Source organism: Zalophus californianus, chromosome 4, assembly GCF_009762305.2.
Source record: "Zalophus californianus isolate mZalCal1 chromosome 4, mZalCal1.pri.v2, whole genome shotgun sequence".
In the NCBI taxonomy this organism is placed as follows: Eukaryota; Metazoa; Chordata; class Mammalia; order Carnivora; family Otariidae; genus Zalophus; species Zalophus californianus.
In genome coordinates this window covers 103,682,107-103,702,346 of record NC_045598.1, presented here as the reverse complement: position 1 = coordinate 103,702,346, position 20,240 = coordinate 103,682,107, and the positions used below count along the sequence as shown (strand labels likewise).

At 37.4% G+C, this 20,240-nt stretch overlaps 1 protein-coding gene across 1 annotated transcript in view; it reads left to right on the top strand.

The window, feature by feature from the left end:
* RNF115 (ring finger protein 115) overlaps positions 1-20,240 on the top strand; it is a 65,065-nt gene that overhangs the window by 20,380 nt on the left and 24,445 nt on the right. The window contains 2 exon segments of the mRNA XM_027609446.2: positions 1,596-1,653; positions 17,041-17,252. Of these exon segments, the coding sequence (XP_027465247.1) occupies positions 1,596-1,653; positions 17,041-17,252 (270 nt within the window).

The following is a 20,240-nucleotide window of genomic DNA, read 5'->3' as shown; positions in this document are numbered from 1 at the left end:
GTGTTTTTAACTTCTGAAACAAATGCAAGTGTTTAATGGTTTCTAATTAGTGAATAAGGCCTGAGCATGACTACATAGAAAATGGCATTAGCTCTGCTTTTTCATTTTTGGTTTCAGACTAACCAAAGTGTGTTTGTTTCCTCAGTTAGCTGAGCGCAATGCCTGGATTGGTGTTCTGAAAATGAAAGCTATCTGTAGTAGTTTGTAGACTTGTATTTGGGGTGAGTGTGTGTACATGTTTGTTTGTAGGCTTGTGTTTCTTGAAGTAAAAGTGATAACTAGTAGTTCTTGTGATTCTTCCCATTCCTTTCCCCACAAAATGTTAGCCATTTTCCTCTCTTTTTTTGCAGATTTCATGGGAACAGTGGGATCTAATATTTCTCCGTAGTCTTTAAGAGTAGTTATTTTATTGTTTACACATCTTTTTTTTTTTTTTTACGTAATCTCTACACCCAACGTGGGGCTTGAACTTACACCCTGAGATCAAGAGTCACATGTTCTACCGACAGAGTCAGCCAGGCGCCCCTATTTACACATTCAATATTAACTCAACAACTTTTATTTTCAAGTTAATCAATATATGATGTGACTTGCAGGGTTTTTCAAAAGTGATGAGTGCTCTGTATAATGTCTGACACACAATAAACACTTCATATATATATTTGTGGTATTAACAAGTCTTTACCCTCTGAATTTATAGATACATATATGTTTTTTATTTTCATATATGTTTTTAAGGTTTTCTTTATTAATTTGAGAGAGAGAGAGAAAATGAGCAAAGAGAAAAGGCAGAGGGAGAGGTAGACGGATGCAAGACTCCATCCCAGGACCCTGGGATCATGACCTGAGCTGAAGGCAGACGCTTAACCAACTGAGCCACCCAGGCGCCCTGAATTTATATTTATGAAAGGAGGGAAAGGTTTAGAAGTGGATGAGATAAATTCTAGATATTTATAATAAGGTAGAATTTAGAATCAAAGTCAGAGTGCAGAGGGGTGTGGATCCTCATTTGGTTGGTGAGTTCAGAAAAGACTTAATGGAGGAGGTAGCATTTGAGATGGGTCCTGAAGGATGGGTAGGATAATCAAAGAATAGGATAAACTATCAAGAAAAAAATATTTTTGAGATCTTTTATAATGTGCTAACTGTAGTACCAGACCCCTTATAGTACTATATTTAATCATTCCCAAGTAGGCTCAAATGTTGTGTTCACCTGGTGGTTGAATGATTTTTTAGCAAACATTATTTTGAGAATCTTGTTTTATTTCTTTGCCTCCTTGAGAATAAATGTTTTTCTTCTTTTGCTAGGTCAAATTTGAATTGCACTGCTGGCTGTGGTTCCTTCTTCCTACTCTGTGGTGGCCCGTCTTTCCAATTTTTCACTTGATTTGTACTTGATTTTGTAGTTTGTTACAATATTTTTCATAGATTAATCCACATGCCAGTTCTTCATAATTTCCTTCGTAGGTGTCACGTTGGGATGAGTTATTTTTCCTTATTGGGCCTTGTTTTCATTGTACCATTCTATATTTAGCTTCTGGGAGGGAAGCTTGTTCCTAGGAATAGAATCAGTACTCATTCCTTTTTCTCTTCAGTTTTTTAGGTGGTGGTGGCAGCCGGATAGACAATAGCACATCAACACATTTTGCAGAGGTAAGTTTTCCTTTGGCTGTAGGGATTCTTTTTTTTTTTTTTTTCTTTTTCCTGGCTTCCCGCCCCCCGCTTTTTTTTTCCCCCTCTGGCTGTAGGGATTCTGTAAGTAGTAGGTGGATGTTAAAACCATGACAGATTTTCACCTCCCAGTGCAGCAAAACATCAGAATGTATAAGAAAAATGTGGGCAAGAGTAGCCCTTAGAAAGGTTTGTGTTTTTAGTAGTTGGGCCTTTGGCATGTTACTTTTGGTAAACCAAAGGAGAGAGGAAACTCCTTGATCTGTGTTGTTTTAAACCTAGTGGTGTTTTCAGTTCTGTTTTCTACTTCCTTAGTTGTGTATGTTGTGTGAGAGAAAAAAAGAAGCTTGCGTTGTTTGTGAAATAACAGTGCTATAGACTCTGCTTTGGTGGTGTGACAGCCAAGTAAAGAGCAGGCCAGAATGAGTTGTAATTGAAGTCACCATTCAGCTTTACACAGAGGTACTGGTTTTTAGAGATGGACTCTACCAAACATGGTGGTTTGGTATGATTGGAATTGGGGGCCAGATTAAGAATATGGTATTTACTTGCTTTCCAGATCTCAAGGTGGGACCTATAATTAATTTCCAATTCTATATGTAATGTAGCATCCACAGTTTTGGGAAAAAAAATCTTAACTATGATTTGAAAATAAGGCATTAGTTTGCATCTTGGAATACCATTTTACATTAAGTTCAGAGTGATTTTTTTCTCATTTCATTCATTGACTTAAAATCTCATTCAGTTTTTTTTGGACCATTTTAACCATTTTTAAGTGTGCAAGTAAGTGGCATTAAATGTTGTTTTTAATCATTTAGAGCCCATAAAAAAGACAGACCATCTATCTCATCCTACAAGAAACACTGGTTTGCTTTTGCTTCTATTGCCACACAACTTGGTTGGCTTTAGAGAGCTAACAGATGCTAAAAGAAAAAAAAAATTAAATCCCATAATCATGATTTGTGTGTGTGTGTTTCATGATCACATTAGCCTTTTCCAGAGAGATCTCAGCTGTGTAGAAAGCTAGCAAAATTTTTTGTTATTTATTTATTTGTGGGTAAAGTAAAACTATTAGCAGTGCATTGGACAATTGGTGTTCAGTAAGAAGCCCATAAAACCCTAATCCTCTCTCCTTTATCTTCTGAAAATTATCTTAAGACCTGTAGTCCCCCAGATTTTTATGTTGTTAGAATGTTTGAGTAAAATTCCTGTTTTACTAAGGATATTTTCTTTTACTTATGGTCTGTGTACTTCTTAATATCCAGTTTTAAGTTTTTTGGTTAACTCTGAAGTGCCTTAGTACATGGGCCGATTAGAGTGTGCTTTGCAAGACTTTTCATGTCTTTGAACTCCTATTTTTCTCATTTTGATAGATTGAAAAACATTATTTAAAATTTGTTATGCTTGCCAGGCCTGGAAGCCTTTTTGATTTTAGTATGTGTTTCCCTATGTGTGCTATTCCTGATAACACAGATTGTCGCTTACTGATTATACATATGCTGAAGAAACTTCATCTGATTTTCTTTAAATGTAAGTCTCTTAGGAAATGGAAAAACATTGGTCTGTCAGTTTTATAGATATGACTCATCAGGGGAGATGCATTAGGAAGAAAAATAAATATAGCTAGTCATTTTCCTAACTTTAATATTGCTAAATCTGTCACTGGTGGCATGAGCTATCCTTCAGGTGTTAATTTTGCTGAATCATAGCCTGTGGCTTCATGTCCCTTAGGGTTTATAGCAAGGGCAGGATTATGCCCAGTTTTCCCTCTGTAGAATTCCCTTGTCATCATGCCTGAGTATGTCAGTTTGCTCCTTTTTTAATTATATTTTGCATTTAAAAAATAGAAAAAAACCCTGTCTTTATGCTACAGAAATTGCCAGGGATTTAAATCAGTCAGCTTCTTAGCTGAATGTATTATACACAGCATTCTGCTGGAAGTAGGGACAAGAAGCAAATGTCATGGTTGCCTTGCCTGCAAGGAACTTATAATTTAGTTGGGCAGCAAGTGCAAACACATATGAAGCAAATAAGAAAACAACAGAGTATGCAGAGAGCGTGATAAGCTTATTGTGGGGCATATGTAACAAGTACAGTAGAAGGGAGCGATTGGTAGGCTGCGGCCTCTGGGAAGACCAGAGTGTTTAGGAGAGAGGTCAAATGACATAGTTGTATGCCTGGAACAAGATTGCCTGAATTCAAATCCTGGGTCCACCACTTAACTGGCTATGTAACCTGGGCAAAATTACTTAGAATCTCTTTGTGCTTCTGTTTCTTTGTCTGTAAATTGGGGAAAATAATATCTACCTCATAGGATTGTGCAGATTAAATGAAAGCTAATGTGCCTGCCATGCAGTGAGTTTTAATACATTTTAGCCATTATTTAAACTTCATGGAAAAGGTAAAACTCCCTCATGGGGAAGTTAAAACAAGGCATCATGTATTGGAGCCTTACAGGGTAGATGGAATTCAGATACACAATGAGGTGAGGAAAACTATCTCAAAATAATACTCATAAGCTGTAAGGTTTTATACTCATGTCCCTGGATAAAACACTTACAAAATTATAAATAGAAACCAAAGTTATTTTCCTTTTCCATATTTTAGTTTATAATTTCAGCAAAAGCTTATGCTGAATTTTGTTTTGTTTTTCTTCAGCCAGAGTTCCTTGTAGAGAGAAAAGGTTATTTTCTGTTTACTAATAGCTGAATTCTTAAAATACTAGATACGTTAGAAGAGGCTTAGTCCAAGCAAAACTTTTAACAAAATCAGTATTTTTAACATTTTTTTATTAAGTGGATCTCAGAGAGAGAGAGTGGGTAAAGTTGGAGTGAGGGTGGGAGGAGGGTTTCCAGTTAAATGGGAGTTTTGTTTGAGTATTGTGTGAGAGTCAGTGGAGAATGAATCTAGGAATGTTGCTAGCAGTTTGTAGAGAGGAAGGACATTGCTGTATTGAGGCTCCTGGTGGTAACCTGGGGAATTGAGCCCATGGCTACCTGAGGGTTTCATTGATTACTTGAAAGCTTCTGACCATGACCTGGAGCCAGTGAGGCTTCTGATCTGAGAGTCTCAGCTTACCTAAATGGATCACTTCAGTGCAAGAGTGGCTTGCGGCTGCTGCCTCCGATGAGCAGAAAATAAGATAGATGGCTTCCTGGACACAGAACTCCCAGTATACACAGGAGGTTAGGGTGCTCGAAGTATTCTGATTTAGGTTTATTGATTTAAAATTTCTTTTGGTACACGATGTAGCATTATAGTGACAATAAAAAGGTATTAAAAACATCTGGAGTCACACTATTCCAGGAGCTCCTTTTCTCTACACATTTCCTTTCAGGTTTTGTCTTGAGTCATTGGTACCAAAAGATACTATAACAACATTAAGAAGATTTTTTAAAAAATGAAAAATCTGTTTTCTCATTATTTTAGCTTTATTTCTTTGCATAATACTTTACATTTTTTGCTTGCATGATTCATTACTTTTTTCAGAGGCATTCACAGAGTATACCATATTGTATTTCTGCTTTTTAACATTTATTTAGGATTATGTAAAAAATCTTTTTTTGTCTCTTTTTGTTAAAAGAATTATAAATTTTATGAGTTCATATTGTTTCATGTCTGTACTGTATTTATTAAACTGTTATCCTATGTTAAACATGTCTGGTTATATGTGATAGTTCATTGTTGATCGTATCTCTTTCCTCCACCTCTGAATCTAGAACGCATTGAGAAATATAGAGGCCAGATGGAAATAAAAATTTAGCTCTATTCAACCATATTGGTGAACATAATTGATCTGTGGCCAAATGGACATCCTGAGTCTATATAGGATGACTCACCTGAGAATTAGAGGTTGCAGAGCAGGCATTCATACTCAGAACTATTTCTTTTGAATTTGCGTAGCTTCCTAATATGTGAACCCCATCCATTGGAGAAATGAATGAATGAATGGTGAATCAGCAGATGTCAGGCTCTTGCCACTCACCAATCAGATACATCACTCCTGTGGTAGAGAAGAGTAATGAGGAATGAATGAAGAGGTCAGAGATGGAAATGAGAGATCTGATTCTTCCCTTTTCACTTTGGGTTTAGTAATTTAAGCCTGAAATTAGCAGGGGTGTGGCAGTAGTGACTGTCGCAGCTGGGGGAGATCAGTAATACGTAAGAGCAGTTTTGCCTTTACCTTCATGAAGGACTGTCTCCAGTACCAACTCTGTTCTTTTGTGTGTGCTCCTGGGACCTGTGGAGAAGGCTCTGAAATAGTAAAGAACAATATAAAGTAAATTACATTAAACTAAACAAAATTGTTGATACTCTGTTTTTGACCTACAAAAATGGCAATTTTATTACGTGTTTTTAAAGAGATTTATTTATTTTAGAGAGAGTGCACCTGCACAAGTGAGCACAGATGGGCTGAGGGAGAGAATCTCCAGCAGATCCCCACTGAGCACAGAGCCTGACGTGGGGCTTGATCTCACAACCCTGAGATCATGACCTGAGCCTAAATCAAGAGTCTGACACTCAACCACCTGAGCCACGCAGGCATCCCCCCAAAATGGCAATTTTAAATGATTCAATCTAATAAAAAGAAGTTAAAGATTTTAAACCGTCCTTACCCAGGTTAACCATCCTTTACCTGTTTACTCTTCTTCTCAGTGTCAGCCAGAGGGCTTGCACTCAGATGCCAGGTAGAGTTTGGCTTCTTTGAGCAGTTGCAACCTGGATTGAAAAATTCAACCAAATCTTTCGTGTGTCTCATTTTTTAGCGTGAAGGCTTAAAAGAGCTCATTTCATGGCACCTGCTTCACATCCAGTCAGTTTGGAAATGTCAAGGAAAACTCTTGAGCTTTTCGCAGTTGTTGAAAAAATAACTCTGTTTCCATAATTGAGTGCATACGAAGTTCACACCAATAACCACAAATTAGCAAAGACCACGAACTTATTGGTAACTGAAGGAAAAAGGGTAAACCAAAATATTCTTGGTGTCAGCCTTGCTGGTTTCTCTTCAGTGAGTGCAGTTACCCACAGTCCATGGCCTGTAAATTTAAACTCATTTGGGCAAAGGTGCCTTTCAAGAGATTGTTAATGGCGCAGTGTTTATATTACTGGGGGAATCGGGGTGTACGTCACATTTTTTCTTTGTGAGTGGCATTTGACCTCTATATTTTGGTAAAATTTAGGAATTTGCCATGGTTGCAACTGTAGTCTTGAGATTTCTTTTTGAGGGCCCTTTTCTTGCCTAGGCAGTATATTATAAACCTCTGCAATTCCACTTACTTTTATTATTATTTTTTTAATAAGGTTTTATTTTTATTTTTTAAAAAGATTTTATTTGTCAGAGAGAGAGCATGAGCGAGAGTGTACACAAATAGGGGGAGTGGCAGGCAGAGGGAGAAGCGGTGCAGGACTTGATCCCAGGACCCTAGGGTCATGACCTGAGCCAAAGGCAGATACTTAACCCCGCTGAGCCACCCAGGTGTCCCTCCATTTACTTTTAAGTCTTATATTCCAAGCACCCTGAGTTGATTGGAGGATGAACATGTTTTTTTTTTTTTACTTTTCTTTCAGTTATTCTCTCTGCTCCTCGAAATCATTCTAAAGTTTATTATTCTTCTTAAAAAATTATTCTAATTTTTCCTTAACTTATTGAACAAATCTCTTTCCTGGAGACGACCTTTTAAAGTATAGGTCTTTTAAATTGTCCTCTTAGCAATAATTTTATTCAACTTTCCATTTACCTCTAAGTAGAAGCTTTGTTTCTATGGTAAATGGGACCCCTGCACTTCTTTGCCTGTTTGCCAATAAATGCTACTGCCTTTCTTAGGATGAAGATATAGTTTAGGTCTCCGGTATCTAAAAACCAAGGATCAAGAGTTACCCTCCTTTAGAGTTCACACACAGCTCAAAATAAGATAGAGGTGGTTGGAGCTGCTAATCTAATGCCATTTAACTCTGCTACCAATGGCAGATTAAAGGTAGAATGCTTCTACAGCCATTATAACCATATAGTAACCATATAATTATCTTCCAAAATGGTATACTTTGTGAAAACTTACATAAAAATAATAAAAATAAATAAAATTATAAATATTAAAATAAAAATTACATAATAAAAATAAAATTATATAAAATTATAAAATTATAAAATAAAAATAATAAAAATCGTGTAATTTTTTAGAAATTTATTTATTGGCCAAAACCTGGTTTAGTTATGTTGGTGGACTTGTTAAGCAATTGTGTTCAAACATTTTTCGAAAATAAAATTCTAGCGGGGAACCTGGCTGGCTCAGTCGGAAGAGCATGTGACTCTTGATCTAGGGGTTGTGAGTTCGAGCCCCACGTTGAGTGTAGAGATTACTTAAATAAATAAATAAACTTAAAAAATGTTTTTTAGAGATATTGCAAGAACAGAAAACTGTAGACTGGTATCCCCTATGAACGTAGATGTGAAAATCCTAAACAAAATTTTAGCAAATAGAACCCAACAGTATATGAGAATGGTTTGATATCATGCTCAAATGGGATTTATTTCAGCAGTGGAAGATCAGTTCATAATTTGAATGTTAGTTCAACATCAAACAATGTAACTCACCATAGTACACTACAAAGTAAAAACCGTAGTCATCTCAGTGGATGCAGATAAAGCATTTGACAAAATCTAACATGAGTTTTTTCTTAGAGAGAGAGAGAGCACGCACATGCTTGTCTGGGGGTGCAGAGGGAGAGGGAGAGAATCTTAAGCAGGCTCCATGCCCAGCACAGAGTCCAGCCTGGGGCTCGAGCTCACGACCCTGAGATCATGACCTGAGACAAAATCAAGAACCAGACGCTTAACTGACGTGAGCCACCCAGGGGCCCCTAACATCAGTTTTTGGGGGTTCTAGCAGGGGAGTGCAGCTACTCATAAACCCTTGACCGAAGAACGGTCCTTCTCTATCGGGGAAGGTCGTCCTCTTCAACTGAGCGTGCAGCTTCAGGAGGGATGCACATGGAGTGGTGAGGGAGAAAGGGGATCCCTGCCTAGCCAGCCAGATCAGCCAAATCAACCCTGGCGATCAATGGGGTGACAGATGTCACAGCCAGATCACCCTCACATCCCTAACATCAATTTTTTTTTTTAAGATTTTATTTATTCATTTGAGACACAGAGATAGAGAGATCATGAGCAGGGAGAGAGGCAGAGGGAGAGGGAGAAGCAGGCTCCCCGCCGAGCCAGGAGCCCGACGTGGGGCTCGATCCCAGGACCCTGGGATCATAACCTGAGCTGAAGGCAGACACTTAACCATCTGACATCATCAGACACATAAAAACTCTGAGCAAACTAAAATAGATGGGAACAGCCTTTATCTGACAAAGTACATCTACTAAAATCCTACAACTCACATCATAGTGGTGAAACACATTGTTTTCTAGCTAAGATCAGGAACAAGACCAGGATGTCTTTTCTCATCACTTGTGTTCAGCGTTGTTTTGGAGGTTCTAGCCAGTGCAATAAGGTAAGATAGGTAGAGACAGACAGATGTAAGTGGTATGCAGATTGGAAAGGAAGACGAAAACTCTTCATGGTGGGCATGATCTTTTACGTTGAAAACCTGATGGAATCTATAAGAAAGCTATTAGAACTAGTGAATTTAGCAAAGTTACAGGAGAAAAACATACAAAAATCAATTATATATTTACATATTAGCAACAGTTGGAAATCGAATTTAAAAAATAATTTACAGGGCGCCTGGTGGTTCAGTTGGTTAAGCGACTGCCTTCGGCTCAGGTCATGATCCTGGAGTCCTGGGATCGAGTCCCACATCGGGCTCCCTGCTCAGCAGGGAGTCTGCTTCTCCCTCTGACCCTCCCCCCTCTCATGTACACTCTCTCTCTCTCATTCTCTCTCTCAAATAAATAAAATCTTAAAAAAACCCATAATTTACAATAGTATACAAATATGAAATACTTTTTCAGAAAAGATGTGTAAGATCTGAACATGGAGAACTACAAAACGTTACTTAGAGAAGTTGAAGAACACCTAAATAAATGGAGAACTGTGTCCCACTCAGGATCAACTTAATATTGTTGGGATGTCATTTATAATTCAGTGTAATTCCCATAAAGATCCCAGTCAACTTAGAAATTGACAAGCAGATTTTAAAATTCACATGGAAATGCAAGGTGTGTAGAATAGCTAAAACTTCTCAGAAAAAGAAGAAAAAAGTTGGAGGACTAATAATACCTGATTTCAGAGCTTATTATAAAGCTACAGTAATCAAGACTGTGGTATTGCCAAAAAGATGGATCAAAAGAACAGAATACCCAGAGTCCAGAAACACACACACACTATTGACAACTGATTTTGACAAAGGTACAGAGGCAGTCCAGGAGAAAAAGGATGGCCTTTTAAATGTGCTGAAACATTTGGATATTCACAGTACCAACAATATGAGCTTAGATACATGCTTTAAACCATATATAAAAATTACTTCAAGATGGATAGTAGACCTAAATGTAAAACTTTTTATACCTTGAAGAAGAAAACACGGGAGAAAATCTTTATAACCTTGGGTTAGGCAAAGATTTCTTAGATATGACACCAAAAGTGTGACTCATAAAAGGAAAAATTGATAAATTGGATGTCATCAAAATTAAAAATTTTTACTCGTCTTCATAAGAATAAAGGGACAAGCCACAGTCTAGTGGAAAATGTTTTCAGATCATTTATCTCATAAAGGACTTGTATCCAGACTACGTAGAGAACTCTTAAAATGGAATAATAAGAAAAGAACCCATTTTTCGAAAATGACGAAAGATTTAAACAATTTGCTTCATCAAAAAAATACACAGATGGCAAATAAGCATGCAAAAAATAATGCTCAACATCAAAAAAAAGAAATGCTCAACATCATTAATCATTAGGGAAATGCAAGTTAAAACCACAATGAAATACCACTATACAACTATCTGAATGGCTAAAATTTGAAAGACTGACCATATGAACTGCTGGTGAGGCTGTGAAACAACTGAAATTGAATGTAAAAATGGTACAACCACTGGGGCGCCTAGGTGGCTCAGTTGGTTAAACCGCTGCCTTCAGCTCAGGCCATGGTCCCGGGGTCCTGGGATCGAGCCCCACGTCGGGCTCCCTCCTCATGCAGGAAGCCTGCTTCTCCCTCTGCCTGCCGCTCCCCCTGCTCGTGCTCTCTCCCTCTCTCTCTCTCTCTCTCGCTCTCTCTCGCTCTCTCTGTGTGTCAAATAAATAAATAAAATCTTAAAAAAAAAAAAAAATTCCTTCTTTAAAAAAAAAAATGGTACAACCACTTAAGAAAACATACTGTTTTTTTAATAAAAAAAGATGAATCTGCATATATAAATATGTATACACATGTTCATAGCAACTTTATTTCTAATAGCTAAAAATTAGAAGTAACCAAAATCAACCCATCAACAAGTAGGTGGGTAGACGAATTGTGGTATAGTTTTATATTATGGAATACTACTCAGCATAAACCATTGGTAAAATATGGATGAATGTCAAAATAATCGAGTGAAGGAAGCCAGAGTACATACAATATGATCGTTTTTACATGAAATTCTAGAAAATATAAAATTCTAGAAAATGCAAACCACAGGAAGATCAGTGGTTGCTTAGGGGCAGCAGGAAGGGATTACCTAGGGGCACTAGAAAACATTTGGAGCTGATGGGTGTGTTCTTTTATCTTGATTTAATGTTTTCATAAAGTTGCTTGTGAACTTTTTCAAAATTGTACTCTCAATTGATTTATCTCTGTGAGACTGTAGTTTGTTTTTTCTTAAGATTTTATTTATTTATTGAGAGAGAGAGGGAAAGCATAGAGGGAGAAGCAGACTCCCTGCTGAGTAGAGAGCCCAGAAAGCCCAATGCGGGGCTCGATCCCAGGACCCCTGACCTGAGCCGAAGGCAGATGCTTAACCGACTGAGCCACCTGAGACTATAGTGTTTTAATTTAAAAGATATAATTCACACACCTTGTAATTTAACCTTTAAAGTGTGCAATTCAGTGGTTTTAGTATATTCACAGTGTATAACCATCCCCACTAATTCTAAAACTTTTTTCACCCCCAAAAATAACCCTGTATCCATTAGTAGTCACTCCTTTTTTCTTCCCAGTTCCCTCAGCCGTAGGTAACCACCAATCTGTTTTCTCTGGATTTGCCTATTTGGGACATTTTATATAAATCATACATTATGTGACCTTTGTGACTGATTTCTTTTTCTTTTTCTTTTTTTTAAAAGATTTTATTTATTTGAGAGAGAGAATGAGATGGAGAGAGAGCATGAGAGGGGGGAGGGTCAGAGGGAGAAGCAGATGCCTGGGTGGCTCAGTTGGTTAAGCAACTGCCTTCGGCTCAGGTCATGATCCTAGAGTCCTGGGATCGAGTCCTGCATCGGACTTCCTGTGACTGATTTCTTTCACTTACCATGTTGTTTTCATGGTTCATCCATGTTGTAGCATGTATCAGTACTTTATTTTTTTTTTATGGCTACATAGTATTTCAGTTGTATGTATAGAGTACTACACTTTATTCACTCATCCGTTGGTGGGCATTTGGTTGTTTACACTATTTAGCTGTTATGAATAAGGAATATTTGTGTATAAATTTTTGTGTGAACGTATGTTTTCTTAGATATATAACTAGATGTGAAGTTGCTGGGTGCTATGGTAACTGTTTAACTTTTGAGGAACAGACAATAATATTTTAAGAGATGCTGATGTGATCATGGTTAGCTAATGGCAAATTCTGCTAAATGGAAAGTATTGTCCATCCTGTTTTTTATATTGTAAATTTCAGCACAGGTATTTTCAGAAGCATTGTCTTTTTACCTCCATTCAGAGTAGCATTTCAGTTTTTCAAGCAAAACTTGTCAAATAAACGGTCTCTGTGAATCTTTTGGATGTTTCACCAAAACTTTGTAATAGTGGTCTTTGGTTTTACTTATACATAAGCCATGTCCCGAACCTGCAGTTTTATGGAAGAGTTATTTTTTTTTCTCTTATGCTTGTTTAAGTCTACTCAGAAGCAAATGACCTGAAGCTGTTCTTATCCTTAGTGTTGATTTGGTATAAATTTGTGTAGTGTGCTTTTTATCTTGTGTTCTGTGGCCAACGTGCACTATTTGGGACAGATACATTGATTGTTATTATTTGTTTATGCTAATTTTCAGTTTCCAAACAAGTAGCAAAATGCTTCATGTTGATGTTGCAGCTGCTTCTAATCTTGAATTCCTTCAGAATTTTTACATGTATTAGATGTGATAACAAGTTGTATAATTATCAGTGCAGATTATTGATATTAGAATCTTGGTTTGGTACTTGATTTTTCTTCTAGTCAAAATTCTCAGATACTTAGTTTTTATGTTAATTATCATGATTGCTTTGAGAGTTCTTTTCTGTGAGCAAACTTTCTGGAACTTTATTCATATAGTAAGGGAATTGTACATTTCCTATAGTTTATGTAAGTGAGTTGGATGATGGAAAACGTGGAGGGGATAATACTTTTTCACTTATTAAAGGCAAGTACAGTTTTGGATATTTAAATGTTGCATTTACGTTGGAATTGGGGGACAAGCAAAACTTTGTGTTGTAGACCACTTTTCATACTAGAAACCAGCGATCTTTACCAGAGGTGGGACTGTCCCTAGAAAGGGAAATAAGTCTGATGATAAGTAAAAATGGCAGTTAAAATGAAAAGGTGCTTTATTTCACTAGTATTTAGAGAAATCTTATTAATGTTTTTAGTGTGCATATTATTTTTTGTTCATCCAATTGGACATCAGAAGTTTTTAAAAGTTATTAAAAAACAGTGTTGGCAAGAGTATGGGAGAATGTAAGCTCTTGTACTCTGGCGGGAGTATAAATTGGTATAGACCTTTGGAGGGTAGCTTGGTATTCTCTAACAAAATTTAAAATGCTCATACCCAGTAATTCTATTTCTATGCTACAGGATGTCCATATGAAAAAGAATGCTTCCTAATATATTTTATGGGGCTAAGATAACTTGATAGCAAAATCAGACAAGGATAGTACACAAAAGGAAAATTAGAGGCCAATTCTGTCATGAACATAGATGCAGAAAACCCCAGAAATAGAATGCAGCAATGTATTATAAGCTAGCTTGTGTTCATCCTAAGAATTCAAGGTTGGGGGCGCGGTGCCTGGGTGGCTCAGTGGGTTAAGCCATCTGCCTTCAGCTCAGGTCATGATCGCAGGGTCCTGGGATCAAGCCGTGCATTGGGCTCCCTGATCAGCGGGGAGCCTGCTTCTCCCTCTCCCTCTGCCTGCCGCTCCCTCTGCTTGTGCTCTCTCTCTTAAATAAATGAAATTTTAAAAAAAAGAATTCAAGGTTGAGTTAATATTGAGGGCTAGAAGGCAGTGATGACATTTTAAAGTGCTGAAAGAAAAAACTGCCAACCAAGAATTCAAAATCTGGCAAAAGTGGGGCACCTGGGTGGCTCAGTTGGTTAAGCGTCTGCCTTCGTTAGGCTCAGGTCCTGATCTCAGGGTCCCAAGATCCAGCCCCTTGGAGTGCTCTCTGCTCAGTGGGGAGTCTGATTCTCCCTCTCCCTCTGCCCTCTCCCTCCGCCCTCTCCCTCCCCCTGCTTGTTCACTCTTTCTCTCAAATAAATAAAATCCCTTAATTAGAAAAAAACCAAACTCTCGCAAAAGTATCTTTCAAGAATGAAGGAGAAATTAAGACATTCCCAGATAAACAACATTTGAGGGATTTCACTGCTAATAGACCTTCCATACAAGAAAGGCTAAAGGGAGTCTTTCAGACTCACTGTAGACCTATTGAATTTACTTTTTGGACTAGGGCCAAAGAATATGCATTTTAAATAAACTCTCCTATTTATTCTTATAGACCAGAAACAAAAAAAAAAGCAAACCTTACAATGAGATATATTTTCTGTCTAGCAGATTGGTAAAAACTAAAAACAAAAACAAAAGCCCTGTGATATCTAGTGCTTGCCAGGATTTGGTACATTGGAAACTCTTGGTGGATGTGTGAGTTGATAGTTACTGTGCAAAACAATTTGGGATTACCTAGTAAAATTGAAGATATATGGAACATATAAAGTTGTACAAACTGCTAAATGGAGAGACTTTTCTATCTCTGCAGCAGATGACACATATATGAATGTTCACACTGGCTGTTTGTAATAGCAAAAACCTGGAAACAATCTAGATGTTTATTGAGGAGAAAAGATTTTTAAAAGTGTGGTATAAAATGTGTGTGAAAATGAATGCACCAACATGTGCAGCCAAAAAAGCAAGTGCTTTCATAAGGCACTTTTATAATTCATAAGTCACATTTTATTAGGGATATATACATTTCTAGTAAAACTGTAAAGAAAAGCAAGGGGATAATAAACAAAAAATTATGGGTTGTGGTTACTGGAGGTCAGGGCAGGGAGGGACACACAGAGGGTTTCAGTGGCTTTAGTGATGGTTACATGGGTATATATTTTATTTTCTTATACCTCATTATATTTTACATGTATCAGATACTAGATACCATAATAGCAATGTTAAAGACTACATAAAATATAAAACATCCATTATGGTGCTCTTGAAAATAATGATGGGACTTTGTTCTGAGTCAGTGCAAGCCTCTTTTTCCTCTATGTTTTTTATCCCTGTCTCCTATCTACAGTTTCTTTCACCTTCCATTTGTGGGGAGGGATAGTATCTCTTCCCACTTAAAAATGAAATCCATTGGGGCAGAGGTTCTTTTTTTTTTTTTTTATAACATCTTATTCACTGCCATATCTTAAATAGTTCCCAGAAAGTGATTGGGACAGAGTACATGCTAAACGTTTCATTTGTTGACTTAGAGAGGGAGAGAGAGAGAGAGAGAGAGAGAGAGAGAGAGAGAGAGTGTGTGTGTGTGTGTGTGTGTGTGTGTGTGTGTGTGTGTTAACACAAAGATATTTAAAGATTGGAATTCTACACACCAAATTAACCTCTGAGTAGGAATTAGGGGTAGGGATTGGTCATGGCTGAATGAATGGAGACTGTATTGCACTTCATATTTTATATTCTGCGTTCACATTTTTGTAATACATTTATTGTGTATTTTTTAAAGGAGGAGGAACCATCTTTGAAAATCAAGAAGCAAAATGTAAACCGGAAAAAATGGCAAAAATAACATTTTTGACAAATGTAAACAAACTCCTTAATTTCAAGAATCGATTTGACAAGTTATTGGATGTTAGGTTGAGATTAGAGTGGGGTCTGAAATCAGATGAGCTTTAACATGCGGCTGGGCTGCTAATCCGTTCTCTGAATGTTTCTAGAGGAGGCTTGTTGTTAGTATGGGGTCTCTGGAAGAAATGATCAGTCTGGAGCAGGAGGGCTGTGAGGATTTTAAGACCTAAGGTCATGTGCTGAGCAGTTTTGTGTCCTTCTTATTATATATACATTAAATAATGAGTTTTTCTGTTAGACTTAAAACTTTGAAACAAAATGAAAAGACCAGGATGTAACCAGAGTTATGTGCTTGGTTGGATAGAGTGAAATAGGTAGTATTCTCTGGAACTCTAAAATATCTGGTGTACAGATAAATAAAATTTAAATTATTTCAGTTGTGGTTTGTTTTTTTCCATTCACTCTTTGTTGAATAATTCCAAACACACATCCCCCCTACTCCTGTCCCCACACCCCCAACAACACCCTTTGAGTGATAAAATATGTACAACAGAATAGTCTTATCAAACATTCCTGCACTGCTTTGGCACAGCTTTGACAATGTCCCTTTCTGATGCAGTTTCTAGATAATAGAAGTATTTTGTAGTCCTCTGTCTCCACTTTGTAGTAATGATCTGTAAAAAATGTGTAACTACATCCATTTTATTTAAATCTTAGGTTATTATATAGTAGAAATGTGGATGTTATTTGTGACAAAGCACAAGAATATGATGATCTAAATGATTGTGCTTAGAACAGAAGTCCATGGTCATGTCTGGCTCACATTTTTACTTCAGAAGGGGAAACTGGCCAGAGGCATGTGGATATGAGGTCATTATTAAGGAAAGGGTCCAGCTGTTGGCTTGTTTCTGTATGAGGGAAATTTAAGTTTCTCAGTACGTAAGTGCCCCCCGTACACACACACACACACACACACACACCATATATGCACTTGAAAGACATTTCTTTTCTCCTCTATGAAATTAGGGAAATATACACTTCTATAGTCTATAGTTTGGAACTGCTGAATTTCGAACTGTTAAAAACTATTCCAAAAAAATCTTTTTTCCTCCTTTTTCAGTATTTATTCTTACCATTTCCTCTTTCCTCTGATCTTGAAACCAGTAACGTGTTGTTTATTTCTGGTTTTTACTAGCTCTGGGAGCATTTGGACCACACGATGTTTTTCCCAGATTTTAGACCATTTCTAAGTAGCAATCCACTGGACCAAGATAATAGAGCCAATGAGAGGGGTCACCAAACTCACACTGACTTCTGGGGACCAAGTCGTCCTCCACGGCTGCCAATGACTCGAAGGTACAGATCACGAGGAAGTACTCGTCCTGATAGATCCCCAGCTATTGAAGGGTGAGTTTTTTCTTTAAGTTCTCTTTAAGGGTAGTTGCAATGAAGGATGTATTGGCATAATCTAATCTTTATAAGGTTCTTATACTTCTTACCTTTATGGACAAGATGGAGATATAAACAGAATGAAGGTGAAGTTAAACTGAATGTTTCTTCTCAACTGCTACCAGTTAACAAATGATGATAAACTAAAGGATGCTAAAACTAATGATATAGGTCTCTGGTTAATTTTATTAATGTCTTAGATTAATATATAGGTGATACATTTGTTTATCAGAAAATACTGAAAGGGATATCCAGTATATTGGACAACATTAGGATTCAAAAAGACCTCAAGAGATTGGAGCAATGGACTTAATATGAAATTTAATAGAAATATAGTCTTGTGACTGTAAAAACATTCATGCAACAAATGTTTATTGAATGTCTTTTATGCTGGAACACTTCTATTAGATATTGGGGATACAGTGGTGAGCAAAACAGATGCTGACCTTTGATCTCATAGAGCCCATTTTGTAGGAATAATAAACATGAATTTTTAAAAGTGTTTGCCATATGCTTAGGATGGTACTTCATGCTTTATCTGCTTATTTAATCCATATGAATTAATAGGTGCTATTGCTATTCTTATTTTATATAAGAATAAAATAAGACTCAGAGAAATAAAATAACCTGGATCAGTGGTAGATCCAGGATTTACTTGAATCCAGGGATGTATGAATCTAGTGCTGCATGGCAGCCACTAGCCACATGGGGTTATATCGATTTAAATTAATTAAAAGTTAATAAAACTCAAAATTCTTCAGTCACAGTAGCCACATTTCAAGGGTTCAGTAGCTACAGATTGCTGGTAGTTACCATATTTTACAGCACAGATTATAGAACATTTCCGTTATCTCAGAAAGTGCTATTGGACAGTGCTGTTTTAGAGCCTACACTCCCTTACATATATACATCTTCTAGATTTTACTATTAATAGCTTACTATACTTGCTTTATCACATATCTATCCACTTATTTGTCCATTAGTTCATATTATATCTTATGAATTTCAAAGTTAGTTGTAGACATTTCTTCTTAGGACAATAATAAGATATAGGAAATCTGATTTAATGGGATTGTCAAGGACAAAAGCCAAAAAATCTTAGACCTTTGTAATAACGTATGGTGCTGAGAGGCAAATCTGTGCCGGTTAAACCGCATGTAGTTTCCTTTCTCTACGTGGTATGGACCCCACTGTTGAACTCCTCAGCTACAGCTCATCTACAGTTTTACCCCTTGTGCACTTATTTTCTGCTACCCACTAAACTGCCAATTTTGGATCAGTGCTGTGGTCTGCTTTTACCTTGTTCCTCCCCTGAGGGAATGGCTGAATACTGCTGGAGGAAAATCATTAATGTGCCCATTGGTGCCCCTGCAGCTGGCAAAGTGTATTTAATCTCCATTAGACTGTCAATGCTTTTGATTAGTCTTTTAATTTGCATTCCCCTCAGGAAATAATTTTGAACTTCCGCCAAATTTCACTCCAAATTTCTTGTCTGGTAGCTGATTCTCAGCAGCTGATTGTATTCTTCATTTTGAAAATTGGGGCCTCAGACATGAACTCCCAAAAACCCTGGGTCAAATTTTTCTACATTAATATTTATTTCTCCTTCCAGTCTCCTAAGATGAGGTATCCCGCCTTTGTTTTCAAAGTAACTCCATCAGCCCATGTTTCTGACTCATTCTTTACCTATTTCCTCTGAGATTTAGTTTCATCCATTTTCATCTCCCTGCTTCCTTTTTCCCCTTTGCTGCTCCCCCACCCTCCCCCACACTGTAGCAGCATGGTTTTCAACTCTGGCTCTACATTAGTGTCACTGAGGTATTTTTAAAAATCCTGATACCTGGTCCCTGTCCCCAAGGATTTCGGTTCAAGTATTCTGGGTGAGATTTAAGCACTGGTAATTTTTTTTTTTTTTTTTTAAAGATTTTATTTATTTGACAGGGAGAGAGAGAGAGTGCAAACAGGGGGAGTGGCAGGGAGAGGGAGAAGTAGGCTCCCCGCTGAGCAGGGAGCCCGATGCGGGGGTGGGGCTCAATCCCAGGACCCTGACAGGATTACTTACCTAAATTTTCAAATCTCTGTCACTTCTCTCTATAAGATCCATTGTCATAGGGTCCATAACTTCATATACAAGGGCCTCTATGTTTCTGAACTCTGCAACCTTGTTTCCTGTCACTTCCTCCTTTTATTCCACCAATATAAAACTTACCATTCTCTACATACACCATGGTGTTTCTAGCTTGTTTACCTTTACTTAATCTGTTTCCTTTGGCAGAAATACCTCTACTGCTTTCTTAACCCAATTAATCCTTTGTTGAATTTAGGAAGCCTCCTGTGACCTCAGGACTGTGTCAGAGGCCCTTCTTTGTGCTCTCCCAAAGCACCTCATGCACTCCCCTACCATAGTTCTAACTATACCAGTTGAAGTTATATTACTACTAGTGGCTAGCATTCATGAAGTATACTATGCCATAGTAGGTACTATGAAGTACCTACTGTGAGGTGGGCACTACTGAGGAAAATTGAGATTCTGCCTTATTAGAGTGTATATTAGTTATCTGTTGTTGCATAACAAATTATCCTAAAACTTGGTGACTTGAAACAGTAATAATTATGTATTATCACTCAACAGTTCTTTGAGGAATTCAGATAGGGTAGGAGATAGTTTCTCTGTGCTGTGTGATGTCTAGAATCGCAGCTAGAACACATAAAGCCTGAGGGCTGAAATCATCTGTAGGCTTATTTGTGTACATGTCTGGTGGTAGTGCTAGCTGGTAGCTGGGCGTTTAGTTCATGCTATCAGGGAAAACCCACACATGACCTTCCTTAGTTTTAAGTCAAGTCAGGGTTTTGTGTGTGTGTGTTTTTTTAAAGATGTCCGCTAATTTGAATTTGTCTGATTGTTTCTTCATTCTGATTAAGTATCTGGGCAAAAGTACTAAATAA